The sequence below is a fragment of the Oculina patagonica genome, chromosome 3, assembly GCF_052425735.1.
Source record: "Oculina patagonica isolate OP01 chromosome 3, crgOcupat, whole genome shotgun sequence".
In the NCBI taxonomy this organism is placed as follows: domain Eukaryota; kingdom Metazoa; phylum Cnidaria; class Anthozoa; order Scleractinia; family Oculinidae; genus Oculina; species Oculina patagonica.
In genome coordinates, this window is record NC_135760.1 from 1,826,134 (window position 1) to 1,850,473 (window position 24,340).

The 24,340-nt window shown below is 39.3% G+C and overlaps 2 protein-coding genes across 2 annotated transcripts; one reads left to right on the forward strand and one right to left on the reverse strand.

Annotated features, from left to right (window-relative positions):
- Positions 1-784, forward strand: LOC144646113 (heme-binding protein 2-like). Its single transcript, XM_078505638.1, has one exon. The coding sequence runs from the start codon at positions 124-126 to the stop codon at positions 745-747; it is 624 nt and encodes a 207-aa protein (XP_078361764.1). The 5' UTR covers positions 1-123; the 3' UTR covers positions 748-784.
- Positions 785-3,945: 3,161 nt separating this feature from the next.
- On the reverse strand, positions 3,946-22,272 carry LOC144646066 (serine/threonine-protein kinase ULK2-like). The gene is made up of 27 exons (XM_078505593.1): positions 21,886-22,272; positions 21,308-21,400; positions 20,887-20,928; positions 20,146-20,178; positions 19,819-19,855; positions 19,511-19,561; positions 19,082-19,204; positions 18,268-18,341; positions 15,665-15,766; positions 14,970-15,028; positions 14,780-14,862; positions 13,491-13,541; positions 12,455-12,537; positions 12,122-12,251; positions 11,463-11,536; positions 11,320-11,350; positions 10,790-10,838; positions 9,501-10,717; positions 8,829-8,968; positions 7,885-8,010; positions 7,413-7,462; positions 6,758-6,876; positions 6,348-6,454; positions 5,768-5,809; positions 5,277-5,321; positions 5,073-5,163; positions 3,946-4,715 (listed from the first exon to the last, which is right to left on the reverse strand). Exons 1-27 carry the CDS (start codon positions 21,976-21,978, stop codon positions 4,636-4,638), a joined length of 3,225 nt encoding a protein of 1,074 aa, XP_078361719.1. The 5' UTR covers positions 21,979-22,272; the 3' UTR covers positions 3,946-4,635.
- Between the last annotated feature and the right edge of the window lie 2,068 nt (positions 22,273-24,340).

Below are 24,340 nucleotides of genomic sequence, written 5' to 3' on the forward strand. Positions count from 1 at the left end.
AAACGTGTTTGAGGTTTTGCACATATACCGTTAATTACTGTTCGGTATAAAGTTTGTAAGAGATATCTCCGCTAATGACGGTCTGATAACAAACTTGGATACGCAGAGGGTCAAACGACTAGAATGGGAATTTTTGTGTCAACAGAGCCAGTAGACGAAGAAGACGAACAAGAAGTAGAGGCATTTCGTAAACCAAAATATTATCGAGGACGCGATGGTCCAAAGTTTCGTGTAATGAACTTCACGAAAGATTATGAGTATCGACGGTATGAAAGTTCCACGTGGATTTCGGCGCGCCTGGAGAACATGGAACACAGCAAAGCGCTCAGCAAAGGGGAAAAGATTCTCGGTCGCTACTTCAATGGCAAAAACGGCCCGGAGAAATTTATTGAGCTGACATGTCCGCTAAAAGTTCGGATAGAACTCGGGAAGGAAGGCGGTTGGGACGAAAAAGGCGAGTTTATTGCGTCGCTTCACCTACCTTACGAGAACGCAAACCGACCCCCAGCGCCCAGCGAGAGCGGTTTGTTTATTCAAGACATGGCCGAGCATTTTGCGTATGTGTCAAGCTTCGAAGGGTTTGCTAACGAAAAGAAGTGGCAGGAAGAAGTGTTTAAGTTGAAGAGAATTTTGGATGGCGAAGGAAAAAAGTACGACAAACAAGTGGTTTTCACCGCAAAGTACGAAAACCTTCTCCATTTTGGCAAGAAGAGAAATGAAGTTATATTCGTTGTTGCAAACGATTGAAGAGTAGAGGACTTCCCAAACTTGACGCCGTTCAACCTTAAAAAACTACTTGGACTTCGTTTGCGAACAAAACACAAAGCCAGCTTTGATCGACACGAGAAAAACTGTTTCACTGTTTGATAAATTTCTGTTTACACTTTTCAATCTTGTTTTGTTGAAATAACTGTGGGCATATTTTCTCTAAGATTTCAATAAAAGATGATGTTGTCATCGAATAATTATCGACAACAGAAAGCAACGTACTAAGAATTTGCCCAATAACTATAAAACACCTCTTGCAAGAAAGTAGAAGAACTGACAACTTTGATTTAAATATAGCCAATCAAAATTGCATTAAAAAACCTTCTTAATTGAAGATTATCAGACAAAGTCTAAAACAGAGGGAAACCTTCAGGTCTCATTTTAATCGAAAACCACAATTAACATGTACAATGGTCTGGTTCTTGATAATCAAACACTTTATTGTCCTCGCGTTAGGTGTTTGACAAATAAGTGAGTCTGTTTTTCTTTGAATATATATTTTTGAAGTGCACCTGTGTAATTTTATCTTTAAGTGCTTTTTTCTTACCTTTTTGAAATATCTTACATTATCTCTTTAAGGTTTCCTGCTATTTAAAATCATTAGGTTTGAGTGACTCACAACAAATCATCGTATGTGAAAATATTATTGAAAAAGACTTCTAATATGGCAACCTATACTTTTTTATGGCTATCAAAGTTGAATTTTATTTTTTCCTTATTTTATTATTAGATCTACTTCTCTTTCATTAAAATGTAACTTCACTGAATTTCCCATAAAGATAATTGGTCGTGAGATTTTTAATCAATTTTCTTAAGTACAAAATTACCATCTAGTTAAAGGAAATATCAAAATAATAGTTTTCTAATGCTAGTCCATCGCAGACCCCCAGCATTAAGGGTCTGGTCAATAAGTAGAGGGGGGGAGCAGAAAGGGGGTGGGTCATCAGTTTTTGAGCCCTCGAAAAGGGGTGGGTTATGTAGTTTTGATCTACACGTAGGGGGTGGGTCATCTTATATCAGTATAAATTGATAAATTTCTCGAAGTGAGCAGTTTATGATTAAATGATTTTCTAGCGATTTCAGGAGGCCCAAATATAAACATTTCCCGGGGGAGCATGCCCCCTGACCCCCCTAGATGGCTTGTGATTACAGTTTCGCCTGTCTGTCTTCAGCCTCCGTAGATTCACTCTGCGTTTTAGGCTTTCAACAGTAAACTCTTTTCTCAAACACTTTGCAATTATGAATTATAGAGTGGTAGTAGATAGTTTCTGTTATCAATTTCTGTATTTCTTGAATAATTGTTTATGAATTAATGTTACGTACTGTTCTAAATTTTCCCATGGACTTATCACACAAGTATGTGGAAAACTTAAAAAAGACTAGTATACCAAATTTTTCCCTCTTTGGTGTGCTAAGAAATGGAAAAAGACGTATACCGAACAGCAGTGTCCATCAGGGAAAATTAGGATGGTGTATGTAGGGAACCACCCTTAAAAATCCGATATCAAATCAAAAACCTCCAACCCCTTACAGAATAATGAACTTTTTGAGCAAAGGGGGTGGGTCATGTAATTTTCAACCCCCTATCAGGGGTGGGTCAGTCAGTTTTGAGCCAGAAGGAAGGGGTGGGTCACAAATTTTCAAGCCACCACTTTTCCAACTGCTCCGACCCACCCCCCTGGTACTTATTGACCAGTCCCTAAACTCGCCGGAACACCCATTTGTGGGGAGAGGCACTGTGAGAGTTAGGTGTCTTGCCAAAGAACACAACACAATGACCTCACGGCCAGGGCTCGAACCCGGATTGCCCGATCTGGAGTTCAACTAACTATTAGGCCACCGCGTCTCCCAGGTCTATTAAGCGTTTTTAGTTTTTTATTATTCTTTCTCCCGCGAATGCGAAGATGGCAGTCAGTCATCCATCCGGCCACAGAGCCGCGTATGGCGTATTTCTTGATTCAGCAAACACAATTTTAAAGTATTTCGCGACTGCCAAACTCTTTTAAAACTATAAAATTTCAAGGGAATCTAGGAGGGGGAGAATAGTTTATGCCACGTAAAAAGGAAGATTTCTTTGACTTCTATGGCAAATTAATTTCAGCTTCAATCAAGTGGCGTCGCCTTAGTACATTGGTCTCCAGATCAAGCGGTCCGGGTCGGTGTATTGTGTTCTCGGCAAGACACCTATTCCTCTCTCCACTCAGGGCTTCCTGACTAAAGGCGGGGGAAGGGGTGGGGCGAGTGTAGTGTAACATTCGCCAAATCTTAGCCTGCGAGGGGTAGGCAAATCCTCGAGGAACTTGCGCGCAATACCAATACTCATAAATAGGCTTTCTGCTCGCGAAATGAACGGGGGAAGGGGCAAGACAGGTAAATTGATACAGTGTTTAAGTTTCACACTTTTATTGTTTTTTATAAATTTTTCCCAGTTTTTTTTTTTACATTTGCGAAATTTTGCATTTTCAATAGCGTTTCTTTAGTAAGTATGGCGCGTATTATAATATTTTTCTGCCTAGTATCGTAAAATGCATTCAGCGTCAATCACGTAAATTTAAATTCGAGCAAATGCTGTATGTATCATAAGTTAAAATTTCAACTCAAAAAATAACGAAGTAAATTTTGTTTTTATAAAAATTTTATAGTTTCTTTTGAGGATCTTTTGTAAATTTTTTTATAACTTATCGATAGCTTATTTTTACAGAGCAATAACGATATATTCTCGAACCAAAACTATATACACACAACCCGCGATAGGAGAGATCGCGGTCCGTTATAAATTAAGACCTTTCATGAATCGAATCTAATTCTAATTATAATTAAATACATGAATAGTGGTATAATTTCAGCGTTAATTTACATCGAAAATTAATTCAGTCAGTAAACCTGATCCTACTTTTGTTTTCTGCGAGAAATTAAAGAGTTCGAGACAGAGTATGAAATAAGTTCTGACAGTCTCTATACATGAAAAAAGGTCGACGGTTGAACGGGCTGTCCCAAAATTGCTTGAAATTTCCCAAAAAGTTGCTCGAAATTTTTTACAATGTTGCTCGAAAGTTGCCCCAAAAGATCCAAAAGGTTGCTTTTGAAGAAAACTCTCCAGGTATATGCTAATTTCCCTTCGAAGGTAAGATTTCTAAGCACAAATCTTCACTCTAAAAATTGCAAAAAGTTGCTCGAAAGATGAAAAGATATTTGAGACAGGCCAAACGGTTGAATCAGTCACTCCATAGTCGAACGTCCCATTACTCCACACCGAAAGTACGACTGAGCCGATTAAACCTATGTATACCTAATTTATCAAACATCGAACTTTTCATGAGCCCAAACGTGAATATATGAGGTTCGGCTAATGAAAAGTCTGACGTAAGAACCGGTGCAAAGACCTTACTCTCACTAATGTGCACGCACAACCGGCTAGCATGTCAAAAATATAAATAACCCGAAACAAACAAATCACTGACAACAACAACAACAACAATTTGTTTTGATGAATGACGAAGCGCTGAGCACTGTAAATAAAAAGTTCCCAAGACTACCCTCCAAGCAATAAATAAATGGCTTCATAGTATAACGATAGCATCTGATCTCTTCAATTCTCGTACACTGCAAGAACACCAAGAGATTTGAAAAAAAATACCCTGTTCTATATTTACACTCTATGATTTGAACGAAGTTTTAAATTTTTCACATTTTAAACTTTTCTCACACTGGAGATAAAACAACCGTTGCGATTCTCTGTTTTAAAATGGGTCTATGGGTAAATAACCTTAAACAACATAGTTACACACACATCACAAATCCGCATCATTCCTGAGTTTACACTTGGATAGCGCCAAACACATCGGCTCATTCCCAATCCCGCGCGGTTTATTTAGCGCTACTTTGGCTTGTCTTGCGTGACCTCACTCTTGAAATGCATGTCAGCCGTTTATCCACAGCAATTTTATCTGCAATTTTTGTAAAGGAAAAACAGTGATAACAAGGCTGTATAATATAAGGCAACCCGGTTAAAAAAAAGGCTGGGATTTTGATGCTCCGCGTTGGTCTAGCCTTCGATACAGTCGTTCTGTTGGCTCGTCACTCAATCTTTTTTTTTCTTTTTTTGGGGGGTGGGGGTGCGGGGGGGGGCAAAAACGTCTCGTCACGCAATCTTTTTGGGGAAGGAAAGATTGCGTGACGAGAAACGTCTGCGTAGGAGGCTACGTTGGTCGGTAACATCCTTAGCTTTCAGTTTTTCGGGATTCTGCACGAATCTGTCATTCACAGCGTCCAATAAAAAATAATAAGAATAGAACAAAGGATACATTTTTGCAAAAGACGTCGGTCTTCATCCGTATAAGCGTCCTCCTCCAGACCTTGAAGCAAGACCTGCGCTGTTTCGTACTTCACCTTACACTGAACAAGAAGGGAAGAAAACAGGAGTAAGAACCGTGCAAAGAAACAATTGAAATAACTTAAGAGCTAGTCTAGGAAAAGGCAAAAATTCAAAGCACAAGTTGAATATTTACCTCTTTTGGATTTCCAAACAGTTCATCGAGGGCAGCATTCTGACACTGAAGAGTTCGAAAACAAAGAAAAAATCTCTTACTTTCAAGGTATTTAACTCGTCTTTGCCTATAGAAACGCAGTTAGCATTTCATAGATTCTGCTTAACCCACTGTACTATACAAATGCGGCCACAAAGTTTAAAATGATTTCTAACACGTAGACTGTATTCTTAGGTATCTCCAACAGCATCAAGTGTATTTTGTGGGAAAAAGACCGTTTCGAATATCTTAAGAAAAAAAAAACAAACAAACGAATGAACTACCATTCAAACAAACAAACAACACTGTGTCCTGCATCCTTTCACTGAAACTTGGCATGGTAAGTCGACTTAATTTCACAATATTCACAAAGACAATGCTACAATTTCCAAGATTTAAGCACTAGGCTGGCCACTTTAACGGGAGAAAGACCTCAGCTGTTAGTTGTATCTGTCTGAGTTCAGTGTAGTTACCTGTTCCATGGCGTAGTGATACATCAGTCTGTCGGCACTGACCTGTGGACATGCATGCGAGATGTTTTAAAAGCCATACTTTTTGCAGTATAAAGCCCGGGCCAAACGAGGATGAGAGTTGATGAGAGTTTAAACTCTCGCTCTCGTTTGGTATGGAACTCTCATGCACTCTCATCGACTCTCGTGCGCTTTCATCGACTTTGAACGTGCTCAAATTTTTCGTGAGAGTCGATGAGAGCTTGACGGACTCTCGTTCTCGTTTGGCCCGAGTCGATGATAGGCGACGAGAGTTGACGAAAACTCTCATGAGATTCAACTCTCATCGTCGTTTGGCCAGAGCTTAAAGATCTGAATATAAAGTTTAATCAAGCTTCGTGGTTCAAAGGGCTTATCTTTGTTTTCTGTAGCATGAAGCGACCAGGAGCATTACTGACACTAAATTTGACTAAAATGGTTTTAATATCCCGCGCCAAGTTTTTGGCGGGAAACTGCTCAAAACTGGAACGGACGCGACGAATTAAGGCGGGAAATCGCCAAACTCCAGCTTCCTGATTGGCTGTATCTAGTCAAATAAACTTACCGTCATGGCTTTTCCATCAAGAGTTTGCAGTCCAGGTTCAATAAGCTGCTTCAGTTGCGACGCCTTCTCTAGGCACTGGTGGTAACGATTGTTCAAGTCGTTTAGCACTGAAGGAACAACAATAAGATCATGAATTGAACGCGTTTTAGACTTACTTTAAAGAACTTAAATTTAGACCCTTGAAATTCCGTGAGTAGTTGATTCGTGGGGGTCGGCGGTGAGTAATGGACTCAAAGCGTTTTTCACTTGAGTGTCGATAGCAATTCGAAGTAAAACCAAAACCAATCGCGACTCGCCCAAACACGTTTTCTATTTGCCCGCGCTTCGTGCCACAGTGCTACATGTATGCATTGATTAGGTTCGACTTTACGCAAACGAAAATACATGAAGTTACTGCAAAAAACACTTACCATTTTTGACGGCATTTGAGGGTTTTAAATGTCCAACTCTGATTTCTCCTTGTGCGAAGAGCAGAGAAAGATTGAGAGCGCGGAGAGCTTTCACATACAGGACAAGTTGTTCCATTTTCCTACAAAAAATAACCCGCCTTGTTCATAACAGCGCACTTAATTATCGAAATCAGTTTACCCCGTTCGTTTTCAACGCTCTGCCAAAGAACAAAACAAGCTTTTTCAAGTTATCTTAGTTTAATACTGGCGAACTTCTTCTTGCCACATGGAAAGACCTTACCAAATCAGTGATCAGGTGTAATCAATCGAAGAATAAATTCTTTTTTCCCGACTGTTTCGTCACCTCTAAGGCATTTATTACTAAGCAGTCTATCACTAACTACATGTTAACTAACTCGGAAAACATTGCGCAAGTGTTGATTGATCCCGCGAGAACTCCGAAAGAGTTCACCGTGACGTAACGTCAGCACTGAGCTCTAGGTTACGTCACGTTGCTTAGCAAATTGGCTTATGAAACACCACGGGCTCAGACGATTCTTGGACACATCACTGTAACCTAAGTGCTTGTTTACAGAAGCTTTTTTTATGTACGAAAGTGTACGGAGAGAGGGGACTGTGACAAACAACAACAACAACTGAACAGATCAACTGTTACCTTAACTCGTCGCTTTTCAGTCCAATCTGATCTGCGAGGAAACTCTCATTCTGCAAATAGTTAAGCATGACAAGAAGTTTTTATCATCACATTACATAAGACATTGTCCTGAAATCAGAGGGACTTATCCACGCAGAAGCACATTTATTAAAAGAGATGAAAGCGGATTACAAAATTCTTAACGAACTCTGCTTCTTTGGTTTTATGGCAAGATCTGATAATCACAAGTAAAGTCTCTCGACGAATTCAAAAGCACTTTTCCCATAAAAATAAATATAGTGAAATCCCAATTTTTCGATTTGAAAGGAACGAAGATTGATTTAAGAACTCGGAGGAAAAATTACAGTGTTCGACTGAGAAATGGGGAAAGACTTTTGATTCGTGTTATCGGGAAACTCAAGAAATCAGGACTCCACAGTAATGCATTAAAAGGTCTGAAATGAGTAGAATCATCATGACCGCATGTACTTACTTGTTTGATGGCCACAGAATCTGCCAGGACTGTCAACGGAGTTCCTCTGGCACTTATTACTTCAAGAATGGCATCCGTCAACGACAAAACGAAATTGAGCTTCCTTACACCCTCCGTGTGCTCCGTCTGTAATTCACGAATTAAAAAAAAAATTACTAATACACCGATTCAGCGTAAGCCGGAAGTTGCATGGAAACGAGGCCTAAGGGCTCTCGGCGGCTAAATATTATAAAGTTTTTACTAGCGTGTGGGGCATTTCGAGTCCAAAGAAAGCATTTCGTTTACAAATTAGCCACGAATCTTGATCCCTATCAGTGCAAAAGTATAAAAAGAAGAAATTTTAATGTCTACCAGGCGACAGGTGAAATTCTAACAACTGAGCGGTAAGATTTTGCTGACAACTTCAATATTCCCTCGCCAGCATCAGCATAGGCTGAATTTCATCTGTTCTCTCAGGTAGATTACAATCAATTTTGTATTTTTGTTAATCAATAAAATGAAACCACTTTAAAATCCAGAATACCTTTTTAGAAACAGATTTTGCTGTGGGAAGGGAGCGTTTTGATTTTCGATCTGAATGAAAACTTTTTAGTATTATGGAGAAACTCGCGTGAACATGTTTCAGTAGAATTTGTGATTGGCATGAACTATTTGACTTTCAAGTGTAAATTGAATTGTACATGTATTTGAGTAGTCCAGTCCCTGGACTCTCTCTTCCGCGCGCCCTTTATAGGGAATGAATCCAGGCGCGCGAAGAGAGAGTCCAGGATAACTTGCATGCGCATGCGCCTGTTTTTCCCCCAAATTTGGGGGAAAAACCATATTTGGCAGCACTTTTGAAAACGCGCGCGCACAGATGACGAGTTCAACTACGCGACCCCGTACTAAAGCAGGATCACCGGAAAATAAAGCCTAGCTCTGCAGTCTGCTTATTTTTTTCTTACATCCATAAGTGTGTCCTCCGGCAGTTCAGGAGCTATAAGAGCTATAGGGCCTTCCATGTCAGGAGAAGAGACTTCAGTTTCATGCTGCTTGGGGCTCTTGGGAGGAGAATTGTTTCCAAATCCTCGAGTAACTTTAGTTCCTGTCGTGATTAACATTACAAAACATTAGCGCTAAGAATATTTAATACATGTATTTTCGTGTTTAAGAGCTATTTTCGATTAAGTGTCGTAAAACCAAACCCAAAGTAATCACTCTGGGCAGAAATTGCAATGGACAGTCAAGTGAACCAATCAAAACTCGAGGCAAATACATGTAGCCGGTGCGAAGAGCGGGAAAACGCGTGCGAGCGAGTCACGATTGGGTTTGGTTCTACTTCTGATTGATTGAGAAGGTGGCCCGAGTTTTTCCACCAATCACTAAGAGTAGTTATGAAAAACCAAAGCAAACACGAGTTACTTTCGGCACTCAAAAGAAAATCGCCGTCCCGAGGGGAGCGGGATGGCTGTACACAGGCTATACGACACACTAAAATGTCTAATAAATACATGTATTTGCGACGGTTAAGTGTGTAGCTCCAGTTTTATGAATGCCCAGCGCAAATCGGGATGACCAAAAAATGACACTTTGGCCTACAACTATAATTATCCGTTTATTACAATCTTGTTGCTTACCTTGACTCACAACAGCAGGTGTCTCTCCAGCATTCGTATTTGAGTTTTGTGAATTTCTTCCAGGGTGTGAGCCAAACAGAATGCCATTGTCGCTATTCAGGGGTGAAGAGGACCCCACAGTGAACAGTCCCTTCAATGGTTTCATCTCCTTGTCGTGGTCAGCAATCGGATCTTTGAATTCCTTGAATTCCTTGCTTTGGGACGTTTTGGTTGGTGACCCTGGTATGGTAGGAAGGCCTGTGGGTGAGGAAGACAGAGGCGGGCTCTTTCCTCTTAGAGGCGTGTATCCTCCACCCGAATGCCGGCGGAAGATGGGGGCAGTGGTTCCTGCTCCAAGTTGGAACCCTGGTGCAGATAACAAGCTTCCCTTCCTAGGCAAGCCCATTGCTAGGATGGCTGGAGAACTATGCACACGTATGATCTGTTTGTCCTCAGCCCCTGGCTCAGAGAGGTCTGTTATTGGAACACCCATCCCTGCATTTGATTGACGTGCCAGAGCTGTCAGGATTGGAGAGCTGTCTGGAAGCCTTGTAACCAATGGCTCGATATTCGACATGGCTCTTCGAATGGTGCCAGTTGCTGGGCGTGTAAGCCCCTTGTTAGCACTTGTGTTTGAGAATCCTGCAAATGCTGGTTGATTTAAACCTGCAGTTATATCAGGCCCCGGCACTTGCTGGTTAATTGCTTGGGCGGCAGCAGTGAGAGGAGTAGGAGATCCCTTGGTGCTGAACTGCGCTACTTGTTTCTGGACCACAGGACTGCTTCCCTGGCTACCACCTTTCAGTGAACCTGGACTACTTGTCGGGCTCTTGCCAAGGGATGGCTTAGGAGTGCCTCCTCTCTGCTTTCTGGCGGTAGCAGCTGTAGTTGTACTGTGGCGGGTGGGGGACGGAGATGTCCTGGAGGGAGCCTGCTTACCAAAGACTCCAGTGTTTGATCTTGGGATAGGCAGTGGTGAGGACAATGGCTGACTACTTCGTCCGGGTCCTGGGGAGGAATTTGTGCGCCTCCTTATTGGCATTTCAACTGGAGGGGATTCTGCTGATGAAGGAGAAGAAGCTGGGCTGTGTAAGGGCAGTGCATGCGCAAGAGGAGAGGCTGGTGATACTGGCGAAGTTGAGTAAGGTGACCCAACGGTAAAGGTGGCTCTTTGAGGAGTGCGAGATAATGGAGGAGATGGGGAGTATGGGCTGTTGCTGGTCCTTGGAGGTGATTGGCTACAAGAAGGAAAAGAAAAAGTGAATTTTTTATTTGAAAGAAATAAGAAAACAGCTAAGAAGGTAACGTACCTGTAAAAAGGAAACAGCGGATCTGAGGGATTCCTCTGCTGTTGAAATCCTTGAAAGAAATTTGAAGATCCATTAGTTAATCTACAAGTTATTGCCAAAAAGAGCGCTATTCTTATACATGTAGTTCCAAAAGCAGTTTTCTGGCTTAATTGTTTTCAATTGTGTTTACTGCTTCAACTTACTATAATTAAACAAAACTTGAGTCTTAAGTCCGTGGAAGAAATTTCATTATGTGACCATTCACTTCAAAGCTATTGAGTAGAACTGTCATGTAGTACTTTTTTTATTTATAGCTTGTGAAACAAGGTCGTTCTAACATTTAAAGCCTGTGGATAAAACCTAGGTGTGCAACCTTTAAAATGAATGCTACTCGGCGGCTTAGAGGTTTTCTGTAGTCACTAGTGCCCTACATTTTTCATTTTTCCGAAGCAAAAAGTTTAGAACGTTTCAGGTTTGAGGTAAAAAAAAAACGCTTAAAAACGAATTTTGGAAAACAACTTTGTGCAGTGCAGCATTACAAAGTGACTTACTAGGAGTCTCTGATGGGACAAGCACAAAACCCTGAAAAATAAAACAAAAAGTGTCAAGAACATCTGCCATTATTTCCAGCACCTCAATACTTCCTACTGAAAATAGTTCTGAAAGGTCAATGTTTTGTAACTGAATCACAAACCTCAGCAGCTAGTTCGTCATCTTGAGTTGAGCTTGGTGGGTAGGCACCGGGAGAACTAAGCTGAGCACTGGAATCTGAAACAAATGAACAAACAAAAAAAGTAAACTACATAACGTAATGATAACCACATTGACAACTCCTAACTGCTACATACCGGTAGGATAATACATGTACATATAACATGCACAAACAGGAGGCATGTAACATATAAAATGAACTATTGTAAATAGTCGTGCGTTTTTAACATGATCCCATGGCTCAGGACATTGGGCAACCACTCCCAACGTCAACGACTTCAAATAAAATACCTATACCTATACCTATAACCAGTACGTCTTTGAGCGAGTGACTTTTATAATACGAACCGATGACTGAATTCAATTTCATTGTAAAAGGGCATTCCAGAATGTACCTGATTTTTTTCCTTCTTTTTATCTGCCAATTTTGGCAACTGTTCAAGCTAGCAAAAAGCTAGCATTTACAACTGTCAATAATTTACCAAATGACACTTTTTTTACAAGTGGAATTTCATTGTATAAGAGTGAAGAGCAAATGAGCTGCATTGTTTTTACACAAAGAAACCCTAAACAAACAGTACAACCCTTCAATTATAGTTTCACGCTTTGGAAGAGCCTCTAAAGATGTTGCCAAATACTTACTGTTCCCAGAGGTGCTAATGTTAATGACTGTGGGAGGGTCCTGAGGGGACAAGCCTGTGGCGTCATAGGGGGGAGTCATGCGATGGAGAAGATCAACCCTTATGTCGCCCAAAGCTTCCGCGCCAAAGTTCTAACAGTGAAGAAAGAAAAATTAATGTCATTTAAAACTGGAAACTCCCATTGTAATCTTTGAAAGTTCACATCACATTACATTTGCTGAATTTTTAGATTCTTAAACAGGCCTCGGGTCTTGGGAATTTTTCCTATGCAACAGTCCAAGCACTGATACCTGGAGTAAGATTATGGAACACAAAGTTATACCTCAACACTTACTGGTGAATAAGAATTAGGAGACCTTGTTCCATGGGGGCTTCCTGAGTGTTTCCGCTGATGAATTGGGACGGCAACGGGAGTGGCTACATTGCAAAGGAATGTAAAAACAAAAGTTTAAAAAAATTAATATTCACTTGGGTGGCAAACAGTGATCACTTTCTTTTACCTACCGATATTTTGTGCAATGTTAATAGTATCTTAATAATCCTGCATGTCACTCATCAGTATTTAACTTTGAAACTTATTCATTTTTCCACAACTTACTTATAGTTTGATCAGAAGGCATCAACACTGAGTTACATTGAAACAAACATTTGCCCTTTTCCCTCCTCGCAAGGACTTTTGAAGTCTGCATGTTTAATAGAATGTTACCGTGTATCTACATTTATTATATAAACTGCAGTGGTATGGCGAGTGGTAGCAAATTGATAAAAATGGTATCACACATGTGTGGATAAAATGATATCCACACATGGGTGTTATCAATTTTGACCAATCATCTCACAGTGTGCCATGCTTCAATGCTCAATAAGCCAAAGTTTATTGATATTAAGTCAAAACATCTTCGGGTCTTCCTCGGCAGTCTTCAGAAATTTTTGGGGAAGATTGGAAATGTTCGGAAACATTTGCACGACCTTCGGACAACATTTTGAAAATCTACGGAAATCTTCGGAAAATGGTCAGAAATCTTCGGAAAATCGTCAAAAACATCGTAATTAGAAGGTATATATAATAAACACAATAATATATGGTGGCTTCGACATATGAAATTTATCTTCTCGTGTTCAAAACTGATATCGATTTGAACACTCAAAGATAAATTTCATGTCTCCGTGCAACCATGTATTATCCTCTATATAATAAACACCTGTATTATATACACTTGTAGACAAGCATATTTCTACTGCAGAGATTACTATTGACATTGTTTTACAGAAAATTAATTTTAGTGACATCAAGACAATATTATAATCCCTTTCAATTTGTTTTCTTTTTCTGCCTGCTTGCGTAAAATTATATTATTTTTGGAACTTACACGCTCTGTGAGGAACTCTGCCAGTCAAGAAGGGATGAGCAAAGAATTCACCTGAAACATGACATGTATTGTTGTCAAATTATTTCATCTTACACAGTATTTAAAGTTAACAAGCACAAACTATGCATACCTTTCTCCCCTTCCCTCTCAATTTTGTTTTTTATATCCAAAACTCATGTCTCGTGTATTGCCAACCTCCTGAATGGATTGTTGCAATTAACAAAAGATTATTTAACAATTATTCCATGAGCCCGCGTTGGATACGAGGTGGTAAATAGCCAACGAGGCGCGAAGCGCCGAGTTGGCTATAACGACTCGTATCCAACAAGGGCGAATGGAATAATTGTTTTATTAAATTCTTCTCAAGTTTAAATCGACTGGACATTTCATTTTGATGTAAATGAAGTGATAGTATGAGGAGGCGCGAAAATTTCTGGCGCGGTGTTCACCTCTTGAGTTGAATGAAACATACGAGGAAAGCGAGCCAGAGAGTTTTCTTTCCAAGATTTTCCTCGAACAATCCCCTCTAAAGTCGTCTAAATATCCTGGAAATTGTGACAACAGTTAAGATTTACGAGAAGATCCGAAGCAAAAGCTTTTCTGGAAACTACAAGTCTTGTGCAAGTCGAACGAAGCAAGTGTTTACATTGTACTTCTTTACGGCTCCACGGCTGTCATCAAGATTATTTGAAGCGAAATTCAGCTTAAAGTGGAACAGGTTTGTTGAAGTATAAAAGGACAAAACCAAGTTTGAAAGGTAACAAACTTTACGGAAGTGCTGAGCCTAGTTTTATGACGTACACTGAATGAAACTGTGTCAGTTTGCCGTTCTTTCGTAAATTATTTGCTGCTTTTCTACTTTATTGACTCGCTCTTGTTGTGTGTTTACAAGTGTTATTAATTAAACTTTTCGCATCAATCCTTTTGTTTTGCGTAGTTAATTTTACTATGGCATTTCTGTGGTTGTGGTAGGCACCGCTGATTATTTCTTGTTCATAAAGTTTGCCAAATTTGCTGTTATTCAACCATTTTTCCGATGGAACTGTCGCTTCCCGTAGAAAAATTTTAGCTTGGCAAAAGTAACGCAATCATTTTCCAAATAAGGTCAAACTAAGGTATACGAGCTGACAACCGGGATTGAGTGAACCAATCAGAATGCTAGAAATGCAATATCCGTGGCTGAAAATTTAATAATATGTGATACTGGTGTTTGTCTCACCTAGTTCTGTGCAGTCCAGGATTGTAGACTAATATTACATGTAACATTAAATAAAAATCTGAATTCTTACCAAAGTCCAGCCTGTCGCGTGGATTCCTTCTCAACAATCCCACTAGTAAGTCTTTTAAGTGGCTGGATGTACCAGCTGGGATACTGAAGTTCAAATTAAAATAACAGAACTTAACTAGTTGTCTTTCATCTAGACTTGTCATCATAAAATCAGTAAATACTGTAAGAACATTTTTCTTTAATTCACTCACTTGGGAGAAATTGATTTGCTCTTCTCATAAAACTTCTTTAACTGTTGTGGACTATTTGCCTGGAAAAGACAAGAATAAACAATAAAATTAAAAAAAAAATGTAAGTTGTGCATCCCTCTCAGCAGGCTGCACTTCCTTTGCAGCAGTAACTTGGGTTTTCCCCAGCAATAACATAATTCAAAGTTCTACTCTCTCTGGATTTTTGTGGACTTTGATAGTTGCCCCTTACTATCACCATAAACAAACCTTGAGGTTCAAGATATATCTTTAAAGGGACTATGCCACAGATTTTAACAGGTTTTTTGAACAACCAAAATTTATATTTGTGTCATAGGAAACTTAAAAATAATGGTCCATTTTTAATAACAATTGCTATTTTAATAGAGAACTAAAACTCTTTAAAAATGCATTTGGCCGCAGATGGCTCAGAAGGAAAAGGATTGCAATTTGAAAACAATAGCCAACGATTTCAAGTTGTTTTCACTTGCCTTAAAAAAAAAAAATTGATATTATATTAACCGGCTGAAGCTTGATTTCCATCCCCAAATAAAGGTTATATAGACCTACAGTTACATATTTATAGGTAATGTTTTTCATGGGTAAAGTTGCCTACCACTTATTTCAGAACAGTTTAGACCAAAAATCTGCCAAATCCCTGTGACATAGTCCCTTTAACAGTTCTCGCACTAACATACCTGGAAGGGGGCTTTTCCAGTTAGGCACTGGTACACAATCGTTCCTACACTCCATAGGTCAGCTTTGGCATCATATGCTTTGGACATGATAACTTCAGGGGCCTTGAAAAAGAGTCCAAGAAATAGTCAATCTTGTTAACATAGATGCACAGTTAACTCAATACACAATGGGTATGCTTGTATTTCCTTTTATAATATAGATAGGAGTCTACGCGCGCTCTGATTGGCTAAAAACCTATGTTTTATCAGAGTATAAAACATAGAAAAATCATGTTTTATTGTTTTTCGTCAGCTTTCCTCGAGTGCTTCGCGCGTCGTTAACTGTTCGTTGGCTATAACCACTCGTATTCAACAAGGGCGAATGGAATAATTGTTTTATTAAATTCCTTTTTAAGTATAAATCCACTGGACATTTCATTTTGATGTAAACGAAGTGAGGCGGGAAAAATTGTGGCGCGGTGTCCACTGCTTGAGTTGAATGAAACTCGCAAGGAAAGCGAGCGAGAGAGTTTTCTTTCGAAGATTTTCTTCGACAATCTCCTCTTAAATCGTCCATTCATGCTGGAACTTGATTGTGACAACAATTAAGGTTTACGGGAATATCCGAAGCAATAGCTTTTCTGGAAATTATACGCCTTGTTCAAGTCGAACGAAGCAAGGGACGGATGTCATCGAGACTACTATATTATGCTGAGACGAAATTGCACTCGGTGCAGTCGGTGAAGTTTATCGAATTTCAAAAAGACAAGATCAAGATTAAAAGGTAACAAACTTACCTGAAATGCTTAGCCTTATTTTACGTCGAATACTGAATGAAATTGTGTCAGTTTTCTGGTCTTCCCGTAAACTTATTTCTGCTTTTCATCTTTGTTTACTCGCTCTTGTTGTACATATTTTTAATTAAACTTTTCACTCGCGGTGTCTAAAATCTATATCATAAAGCAAAGAAAGAAGCCTAAGCCATGTTTTATACTGTCATAAAACACTCCGGGCATTTGAGAACACTCGAGAAATGTAGAAAACATTCGCCTGCGGCTCATGTTTTCTACATTTCCCTCCTGTTCTCAAATGCCCGTCGTGTTTTATGACAGTATAAAACATGGCTTAGGCTTCTTTATTTGTTAAATATAGTGATACAATCAAGTTACATTTTGTAAATTCATACAAATAAAACTGTTTTCTTCACAGGCACACACAGTGTTAGGTGTCTCGAGAGTACTTAAACAAGATAATAAAAAGATATTAATAATTTTTTATTATTGCCCCCGCAGGGTTTTGGCTCAGAGGCCAAAACCGGAGGAGGCATCATTGTAATCCGCGCGAATATAGAGTATCATATATAGTATATACTGGGAAAAATCTCGATTTGATCAATTTTTGCCCGCAAATAGTCTCGGGAGTTTTAAAATGCCGACAAGCTGAAAGCCCGCAAGTAGGTATCGGGAGTTGTAAAATGCCGACATACGGTGATTGGTCAATGATGACGCAAGTAAACGATGATTGGGTAATGATGACAGCCCAAGCATGAGCACGTGCACGGCAAGCAAACAAACGACGCTTGTAAACGTTGATTGCAGTTGGGCAAAATTTTGAAAAAGATAATTTGAGGTTTTATTCGAGGCCTATTCATTTCACAATGTCTAAAAGCCGAAAGCAATGCAATTGTTGAAAAGACTTCGCGATAATTAACTAAGAAACTCGCAGAGAAGTAAGAAAATCCACATTTTTTACATCTGAGTGGCCGAAGAAGAAATAAGTCTAGGAACACGTACGAACATATCAAGCCATATCTTCAAATTTGTCTGCGATTTACGATAAGCAAGCCTTAGTCCAAAACCGTGATTTACCAAGCGCAAACCACTTGAACAGAGAAAAGCCTTGATCAGTCTATCTCCGGACGAGATTTACAAGAAACTTAAAAAAAGGATCTCGAGATAATTGTTTAAGACTCGCGGAAGGCGAAACCGGAAACCCGAAGCGAGCGACTTTGAGAAAGTCAAGCGTTTTCATTGTCAAAGGTGAGAAATTCTTTCGGTATCCTTTCCTTTTAAAAAGTTGATCGTTGTCATGAAGCGTGATTTACGATAAGAAAACCTTTGTCCAACTGACCGTGATTTACCAGGCACAAACTACTTGAATGGAGAAAACTTATGCGGCATCAAGAAAAGAAATTCAAAAGAGATCTTGAGATGCATTGTGATTATTTAAAACTCGCGGCAGGCGTGTTAGATTTGAGCGCGCAAAGCGGCCCATTCAAAGCGACGAAGTCGCGAAAACGAGCCACGCAAGTCGCGATAGGTCCACCGTGTTAAATTAATAAAGACGACGGACTTTTTCTAAAGTCTAGCTTGAGTCTAGCTGAGATCCCCCACAACAGCAAAACATGACAAAATGATGTCAAGATGCTGTTGCGTTCTTGTAATTAAATGATTTACCGTATCATAATTAATAATCATCCAAAATAGAAAATTAATTTCTAATAAAATGTCTGAATTGTAGAAAAGGATGAACAGCAGAGAAAAACCGATAAACATCGTCGAAACTTCGGGGGCAACCTAGTGTCAGCTATTTCTAGTTAATAATAAGTTATATAATTCACCCACCATATACATAGGTGATCCACATAATGTAGCTGCCATCATTTCACCAGGAAGAAACCTTGCAAACCCAAAATCAGCTATGTACAGTAGAATAACAAAACAAAAAATGTCAAACTTAGGTCTTAAAGTAAAATGACCTGTTAGAGTAGTTATATAAAATGATTATGGTAGACATAAGGTGAAAAGGAGAGCATGAGATCTATTATTACAAGGAAGCGTTGGAGCTGGGTCGGTATTGTGCTGGAGGATGGAAGAGAACTCTATTCAGGGCTGCAAATAATCTTTCACTTGAAAGGACATATGTCCTGTAAGACACCATCTTGGTCGGACAATTTAACAAAATTGTGGTCGGACAGATTTTTATTCATTGTTGCCATAAAATGATTTGCGATCAAAAAACTGTCCGGACATCATGTCCAACCACACTTGGGATTTCTTTGGACATTAGCAAATTTTGGTCGACCAATGTCCGATGACCGACTGTTATTTGCAGTCCTGCTATTTCAAAAACAGCAGTCTACTGGATGCCAGAAGGGAGGAGAAAGCATGGATGGCCAAAGACAACTTGGAGAAGAACGGTTGAAACTGAGCTGAACTCTCTACAAACACATACGGTAATTTTATGCAAGTTGCACCTGGGTAGTCATTTATACTGTACTCTACCAGGATGGGCGGCTAGTCCATTGTCAGTGCGTAACCCTCAACACTTTATCAGGTGGCCCCAACATCAAGTAAGCATGTAGTCCAATGCAACTAGTGCAATGTGGAATTGCTAATAAGATTCAGAAACTGAGCATTGACAAGTAACAACTCTTACCAATTTTGATTTTGATCTGTGATGGTGATGGTGTGGTCATCCCTGAGTGATGCAGGAGCAGATTCTGTGGCTTAAGATCTCTGTGAACCACACCTTTGGACTGCAACGTGCACATGGCAGAGGCTAAAGATGAACAGAGTAATTTTTTTACATTACAAAATATCAGCTAATGTTTAAAGGAGGAGCAAAATCAGACAGTTTAATTTCAATGCTTGTCATGAAAGCTATTATTAACTAAAAACACATTCAAATTATTGTTTTTGTTAGTACTAGCAACCGAGCATAAATACTCTTAAACATCATTCTTATTAATATCACTATAACTATTACCACCACTGTCGTCATCATCGTCGTCATCATCATCATCAAGTTAAAAGGATAATTTTAATTAAATAATTTTTTACCATAACACTAAGCAACATCATGTACCTATCTGTCGTAGGAAAATATGGATTGTATCCTCACTAAGTGTTCCTTTCTCTGCAATTAAAAATACAGTAGTAAGCTAATTTTAGTTTGAACTATTTATTAAGTAGGTCGACCTACACAAGCAATTATTTAGCCTGTATGTGAAGAGCAATGCCTTGAAAATATGGATGTCCAGTTTTATTGTTTTAAAAAAAATTCACATCAGATAGCATATTAATCATCTCAGAACAAATCCTGATCCTCTGTTTTTACAATACTGTTTAAAAAATTGTTGTTTAAAAGAAGAAAGTGAAGAGGAATCCCCTTACCACGAAGATAGTCTGCAAGATCCCCTCCATTGCAATACTGTTGAAACAAGAACAATCAACCATAAATATGATTACAAGAAAGTTGGACAATCTTATAAAAAATACAACTGCACCTTACTAAGATTTTTCATGAAACATTACGAGAACAAGAAAGCTGGGCCAAAGTATAAAATAACAAAAAATGCAGTTCACTTCCGTCAAGGTTTAATCAACAGCTATAACCTCAACTTATTGTCTTTAAATTAATTGTTTAGTGAAACTGAAAGCCAACACACAAAGAAGCTGAGTACAAAGAGTACAAAGAACCTGGTACATAATAATACAAACCTCCATGACAAGAAAGACATTGTTGGATGTTTCCTGCAATAGATATGCAGACAAAGATTACTATGAAAAAATGGGCATAAATTTCTAATTTAACAATCTATAGAAGACAAAGCTGTGCTGTTAGAATTTAATAGCAAAGTTGTACAAGTCGCCCAAAGGCAAACTCAAGGTCAGTCGTCTGTGGCTCCCGGTCTCTTCTAGGGCACAGCTCTGGTAGCTAGGATTGCCCTTGTATTCTTTTGCCATCAGGACAAATCCTCCAAACTTTTGAAACATTCACACTGCCATATTTAGGGCTAAAATAATATTTTTAGTCTTACTAAGAAAGGTCATTGGAAATTCTGAGGGAAGGGAGAGAGGTCCAAAAGCATGTTGTTTTGAAGGAAATTAGGAAGCTACACTGGAATTTATAGAGAGGCAGAAGATATATATAGGGGGTGGGGGAGGGTATATGCATTTTCTGGAACGACTAAATCTTATTTAATGTTAACAATGCAAAAAAAATATATATTGAGCACCCTGTGGATACCCTGCAGCATTTTCTGAATGGTTTTGTTGCCATATTTATTCATTTATGTTTTTAGGGAGGTATCATATATCAAGTTCAGAGAGAAGACATGATCAGTACTCACTGATAACACAATAGCCTAAAGATTTTATTCATCTTTTTCATTTTTCTTTGCAAATACTGGGAGATCTTCACAAAGCACTATGTGCGTGAAAAAAATATTCCATATTTACCTGACAGTCGAAAAGTGACACAACGTTTTCGTGATGAAGCTCCTACAATGAAAGACATAAACAATGTTTACTGAACAGTGCGTGTATAGTTCCACGCAAAACGTAGATTGCATGACAAGTGTTTTGTCAACAAGAAAAAAATTCAGGTACTCGAGCGACTATTCAAAGACCAAAACCGCAAGTTAAACCCTGCCTCCATATGATCGCGTGCAAACGTTAGCTAGCTAGGTAAGCTTAACAAGTTAAGATATTCCCATGCACATTTCACATGATTACTGCGTGAACGATTTCGCTGTTTTTTGTTTCATTCCCCCTGGGGCTTATGTTATGATCATGCAACAACAATGACATATCGATCATGCAATAAGCCAACGTTAGCAGAAATGATTTCTTGAATAATAAAAGATGGAATATTTCTCACCTTAAGAATTTTGATTTCCTTTGCGAGAAGATTTTGGGTCTTGGAGAGATTTTTCTTCGCTATCACTTTGATGGCTACCACAAAATCGTCTTTCTGTAATGGCAAAAATCGAACAAAAGAAATTGATTTCACATACTCACTGTATACAAAACGGAGGAAGGGTACCGAAAGAAGACAATAGTTACACAAAACGCTGGTTCGTGGTGATAGATATTTAGCTAAAATTTTAAGGTTTAGTACAGTTCGTGCTACAATTCATGAATTGTACAGTAGGTCAGCTTATATTGTATGTTCCTTTTGATTCCTTGATAAGATCCAAGATTTCACAAGCACCACAAGACACGACTCAAACTGTAAAAGTACACAAGTTTATGAAAGCTTTAATACGACGTATAATGCTGAAGAAACGAAAGCTTAATAGCTTGCTTAGAACTAATATAAATTTCGGTCATTTCACCTTTCACTTGCTTACACATTCAGATCCTTTGAAGCGATAATTTGGAATGTAAAATTACATAAGCTCAAGTCCGCACGTCGATTTTTTTTTTGTTTCCTCCAAAATGAAAATAGTACGTCACCTTTCTGTGATGTCCTTTGAAAACCACAGCAAAAGCTCCATGCCCAATAAGATCCTTCTTGCTGTAAGCAAATTCACCGACGTGTTCTGCCATCTTGGAGAAGAATTGTAGTTTCCAAGAGGAAGGAATCAGACAGTTTCACTTCGTCTGAGAATTTTCTGGCGAGCGGTTGGGGCAGAAAGGAAGCCAATTTATCGCCGAAGTAGAATGATTCGCGAGGACTTTGTCGTCCTTTAGTCAAACGATCCAACAACATAACTGTTATCCGTCCTTCATGGCTACATCTTGAGCTCTTTCCCACAAAAGATCCTTCTTAACGTCGACGAAAAGCGTTTGTTTTGTTTTCGTTGAGTGAATGCATTTTATTTCACCGCGCAAAACAAAATCTGTCGAGTGACGTCATTCTGCGGGAGGCCACTAAGCCATCGTGGCTTTCGTGGGAGGTTACCTAGTTGTCAGTCGTCGAAACACTCTCTCTAACATCACTTATACAACACAGGAACAACATCATTTATTTTCTCTTGGCAACACTGTCACAGGGTAAGTCGGTTTTATTTAAATACTTTTAAAAATTTAACGTTAAAGAACATATTTTGTTATTTCTCGTATATTTCCTTTAATCACTGCAAAATGTCACATTACGGTCGAGAGTGTCACACAACATCACCCGCAGCAGAATGTCACGTATTTCTGGACGGCATGTGTTATAAGTAATGGAAAAATACATTTATATTGAAAGGCTTGTTCATAGCATGCATCTATTTCACAGCTAAGGGTATTGTTACCAAGAAAAACATGGCCAAAGTTTTGAAGTAATGAACCAGTGATCAAAAAGTGAAGGAAGGAATTCGAAAGAGAAAAGAAAAAGAAAGGAAAGGAACGAAAGGGAAAGGAAAGGCAAGAAAATGGAAAATAATTCAAAGGGAAAGGAAAGACAGGGATGGAACGAAAGAAAAGAAATTATTAAGCATCAAGTCCAAGATTGTTCTCAGATATCTTCATTTCCTCTAAAGGTTGTTTTCCCAATGTTTCATAATTTTACAGTAATCAGTTCACTTTTGCCAGAAAATAAATAACTGCTGGTTAAACTGATTGAATGAGATATTTCAACAAAACCACGAAGTAAACAAGATTGAGCTTGCAATGTCTCTCGTGTAGTTACATTGGGATGAAGAAATGTAGTTTCCATAACTTGGCTCACTTTGCTCGTTTTACAACCGAAATGATTGCCGTTTTGGCGATAGCATGGCGATGCCAGACTTGAATTCTGAAAGGAAAAGAGATGGAATCTTCTGGTTTGATTTCAGTCGTTTACAGTCAACAAAGATTGGAGCTCATGGGCAATACCCTGGATCAGGCCTGAGGTAAGAAAGATGTTCTTATGGTTTTCATTATAAAATATCTGCCTCGTCCCAAGGCGTCCTCCTCCTTGGTAGTGCACGGTTCGCTTGGTGTTGTGGGACTGATGTACACGGTTTGCTTGGCGTTGTGGGCCTGATGCGGACGGGAAAACTCGCTCGCTCCCCTGCCTCGTCCCCAGGCGCCGATTGGCCGGACGTTGAGGCGGTAAGGCGGGAAAACAGGGAGCGCGGGGATTGATGGTCAGGCCCAGAATGCCAAGCGAACCGTGCACGACCAAAGACGAGGACGCCTGGGGACGAGGCAGCTCGCTCCCTTTTTTCCCGCCTTACCGCCTTTGCCGTTTGGCCGACCGGCGCCTGGGGACAAGGCAGATAAAACATCTTGTTAATGGCGGCGGGAAAACAAGACAATATAGTCAGCGGTTTTACGACGTTTTCGTGCCCAGTCTTCAGGTTCGCTTTAATTTTTATCTCTGGTGAGTGGTCAGGGTGGTCAAACGAACACGGTTACATAAATGGGGGGCGGGAAAAGAGGTTAACTAAAAACGTTATGGACATGATTCTGTTCAGTGGGATACTTAGGAGTATACTCCCGGCTCTAGAGCAAAACTGAAAATACAAGGAACCTCTCTTGGGAGAGGATGGTTTTCACTTTCCTCAGTCTTTCCCTGTATCACCCCTTTGTGCTGGCGCTGCGATGCCTTTGGCGCGGAAGAAATTGAACTTGTGAAGCGTTTATTTAAAAATATAACTGGTAGCCTATACACAAAAAGTCCAGATTAAATAGTGGGCGATCCATTTTGATTTATATTGTCATTATTGGCAGATGTCTCCTATACAGCTGTAGAAAGAACTGTTAAAATTTAAACTCTTGTTTAACCGATTTTCAATCATCCAACCTCGACTTTCACTTTTTTTAAGAAATTCTTTTTCTTAGTACCTAGCCGCTTCAATGAATACTTCACGTTCCGCTGCAAGTTGACATTTCGTCTCAGTGATATGAATTGTTCATTCGAGTTATAGATTAATAAGTCTTAAAAGTAAAAGCGTTGACATAGATAAAAATATCTGTATCCTTACTCACTGCACGCCAG

Bases quoted from the DNA above. Each gene is read 5' to 3' on its own strand.
- LOC144646113 (XM_078505638.1), top strand. From the start codon at position 124: ATGGGAATTTTTGTGTCAACAGAGCCAGTAGACGAAGAAGACGAACAA.
- LOC144646066 (XM_078505593.1), bottom strand. From the start codon at position 21,978: ATGGCAGAACACGTCGGTGAATTTGCTTACAGCAAGAAGGATCTTATT. The intron at 20,179-20,886 runs GTAAATATGGAA...TATCTATTGCAG, and splicing joins TGTCACTTTTCGACTGTCAG to GAAACATCCAACAATGTCTT. The intron at 18,342-19,081 runs GTAAGAGTTGTT...TACTGTACATAG, and splicing joins ACAGATCAAAATCAAAATTG to CTGATTTTGGGTTTGCAAGG.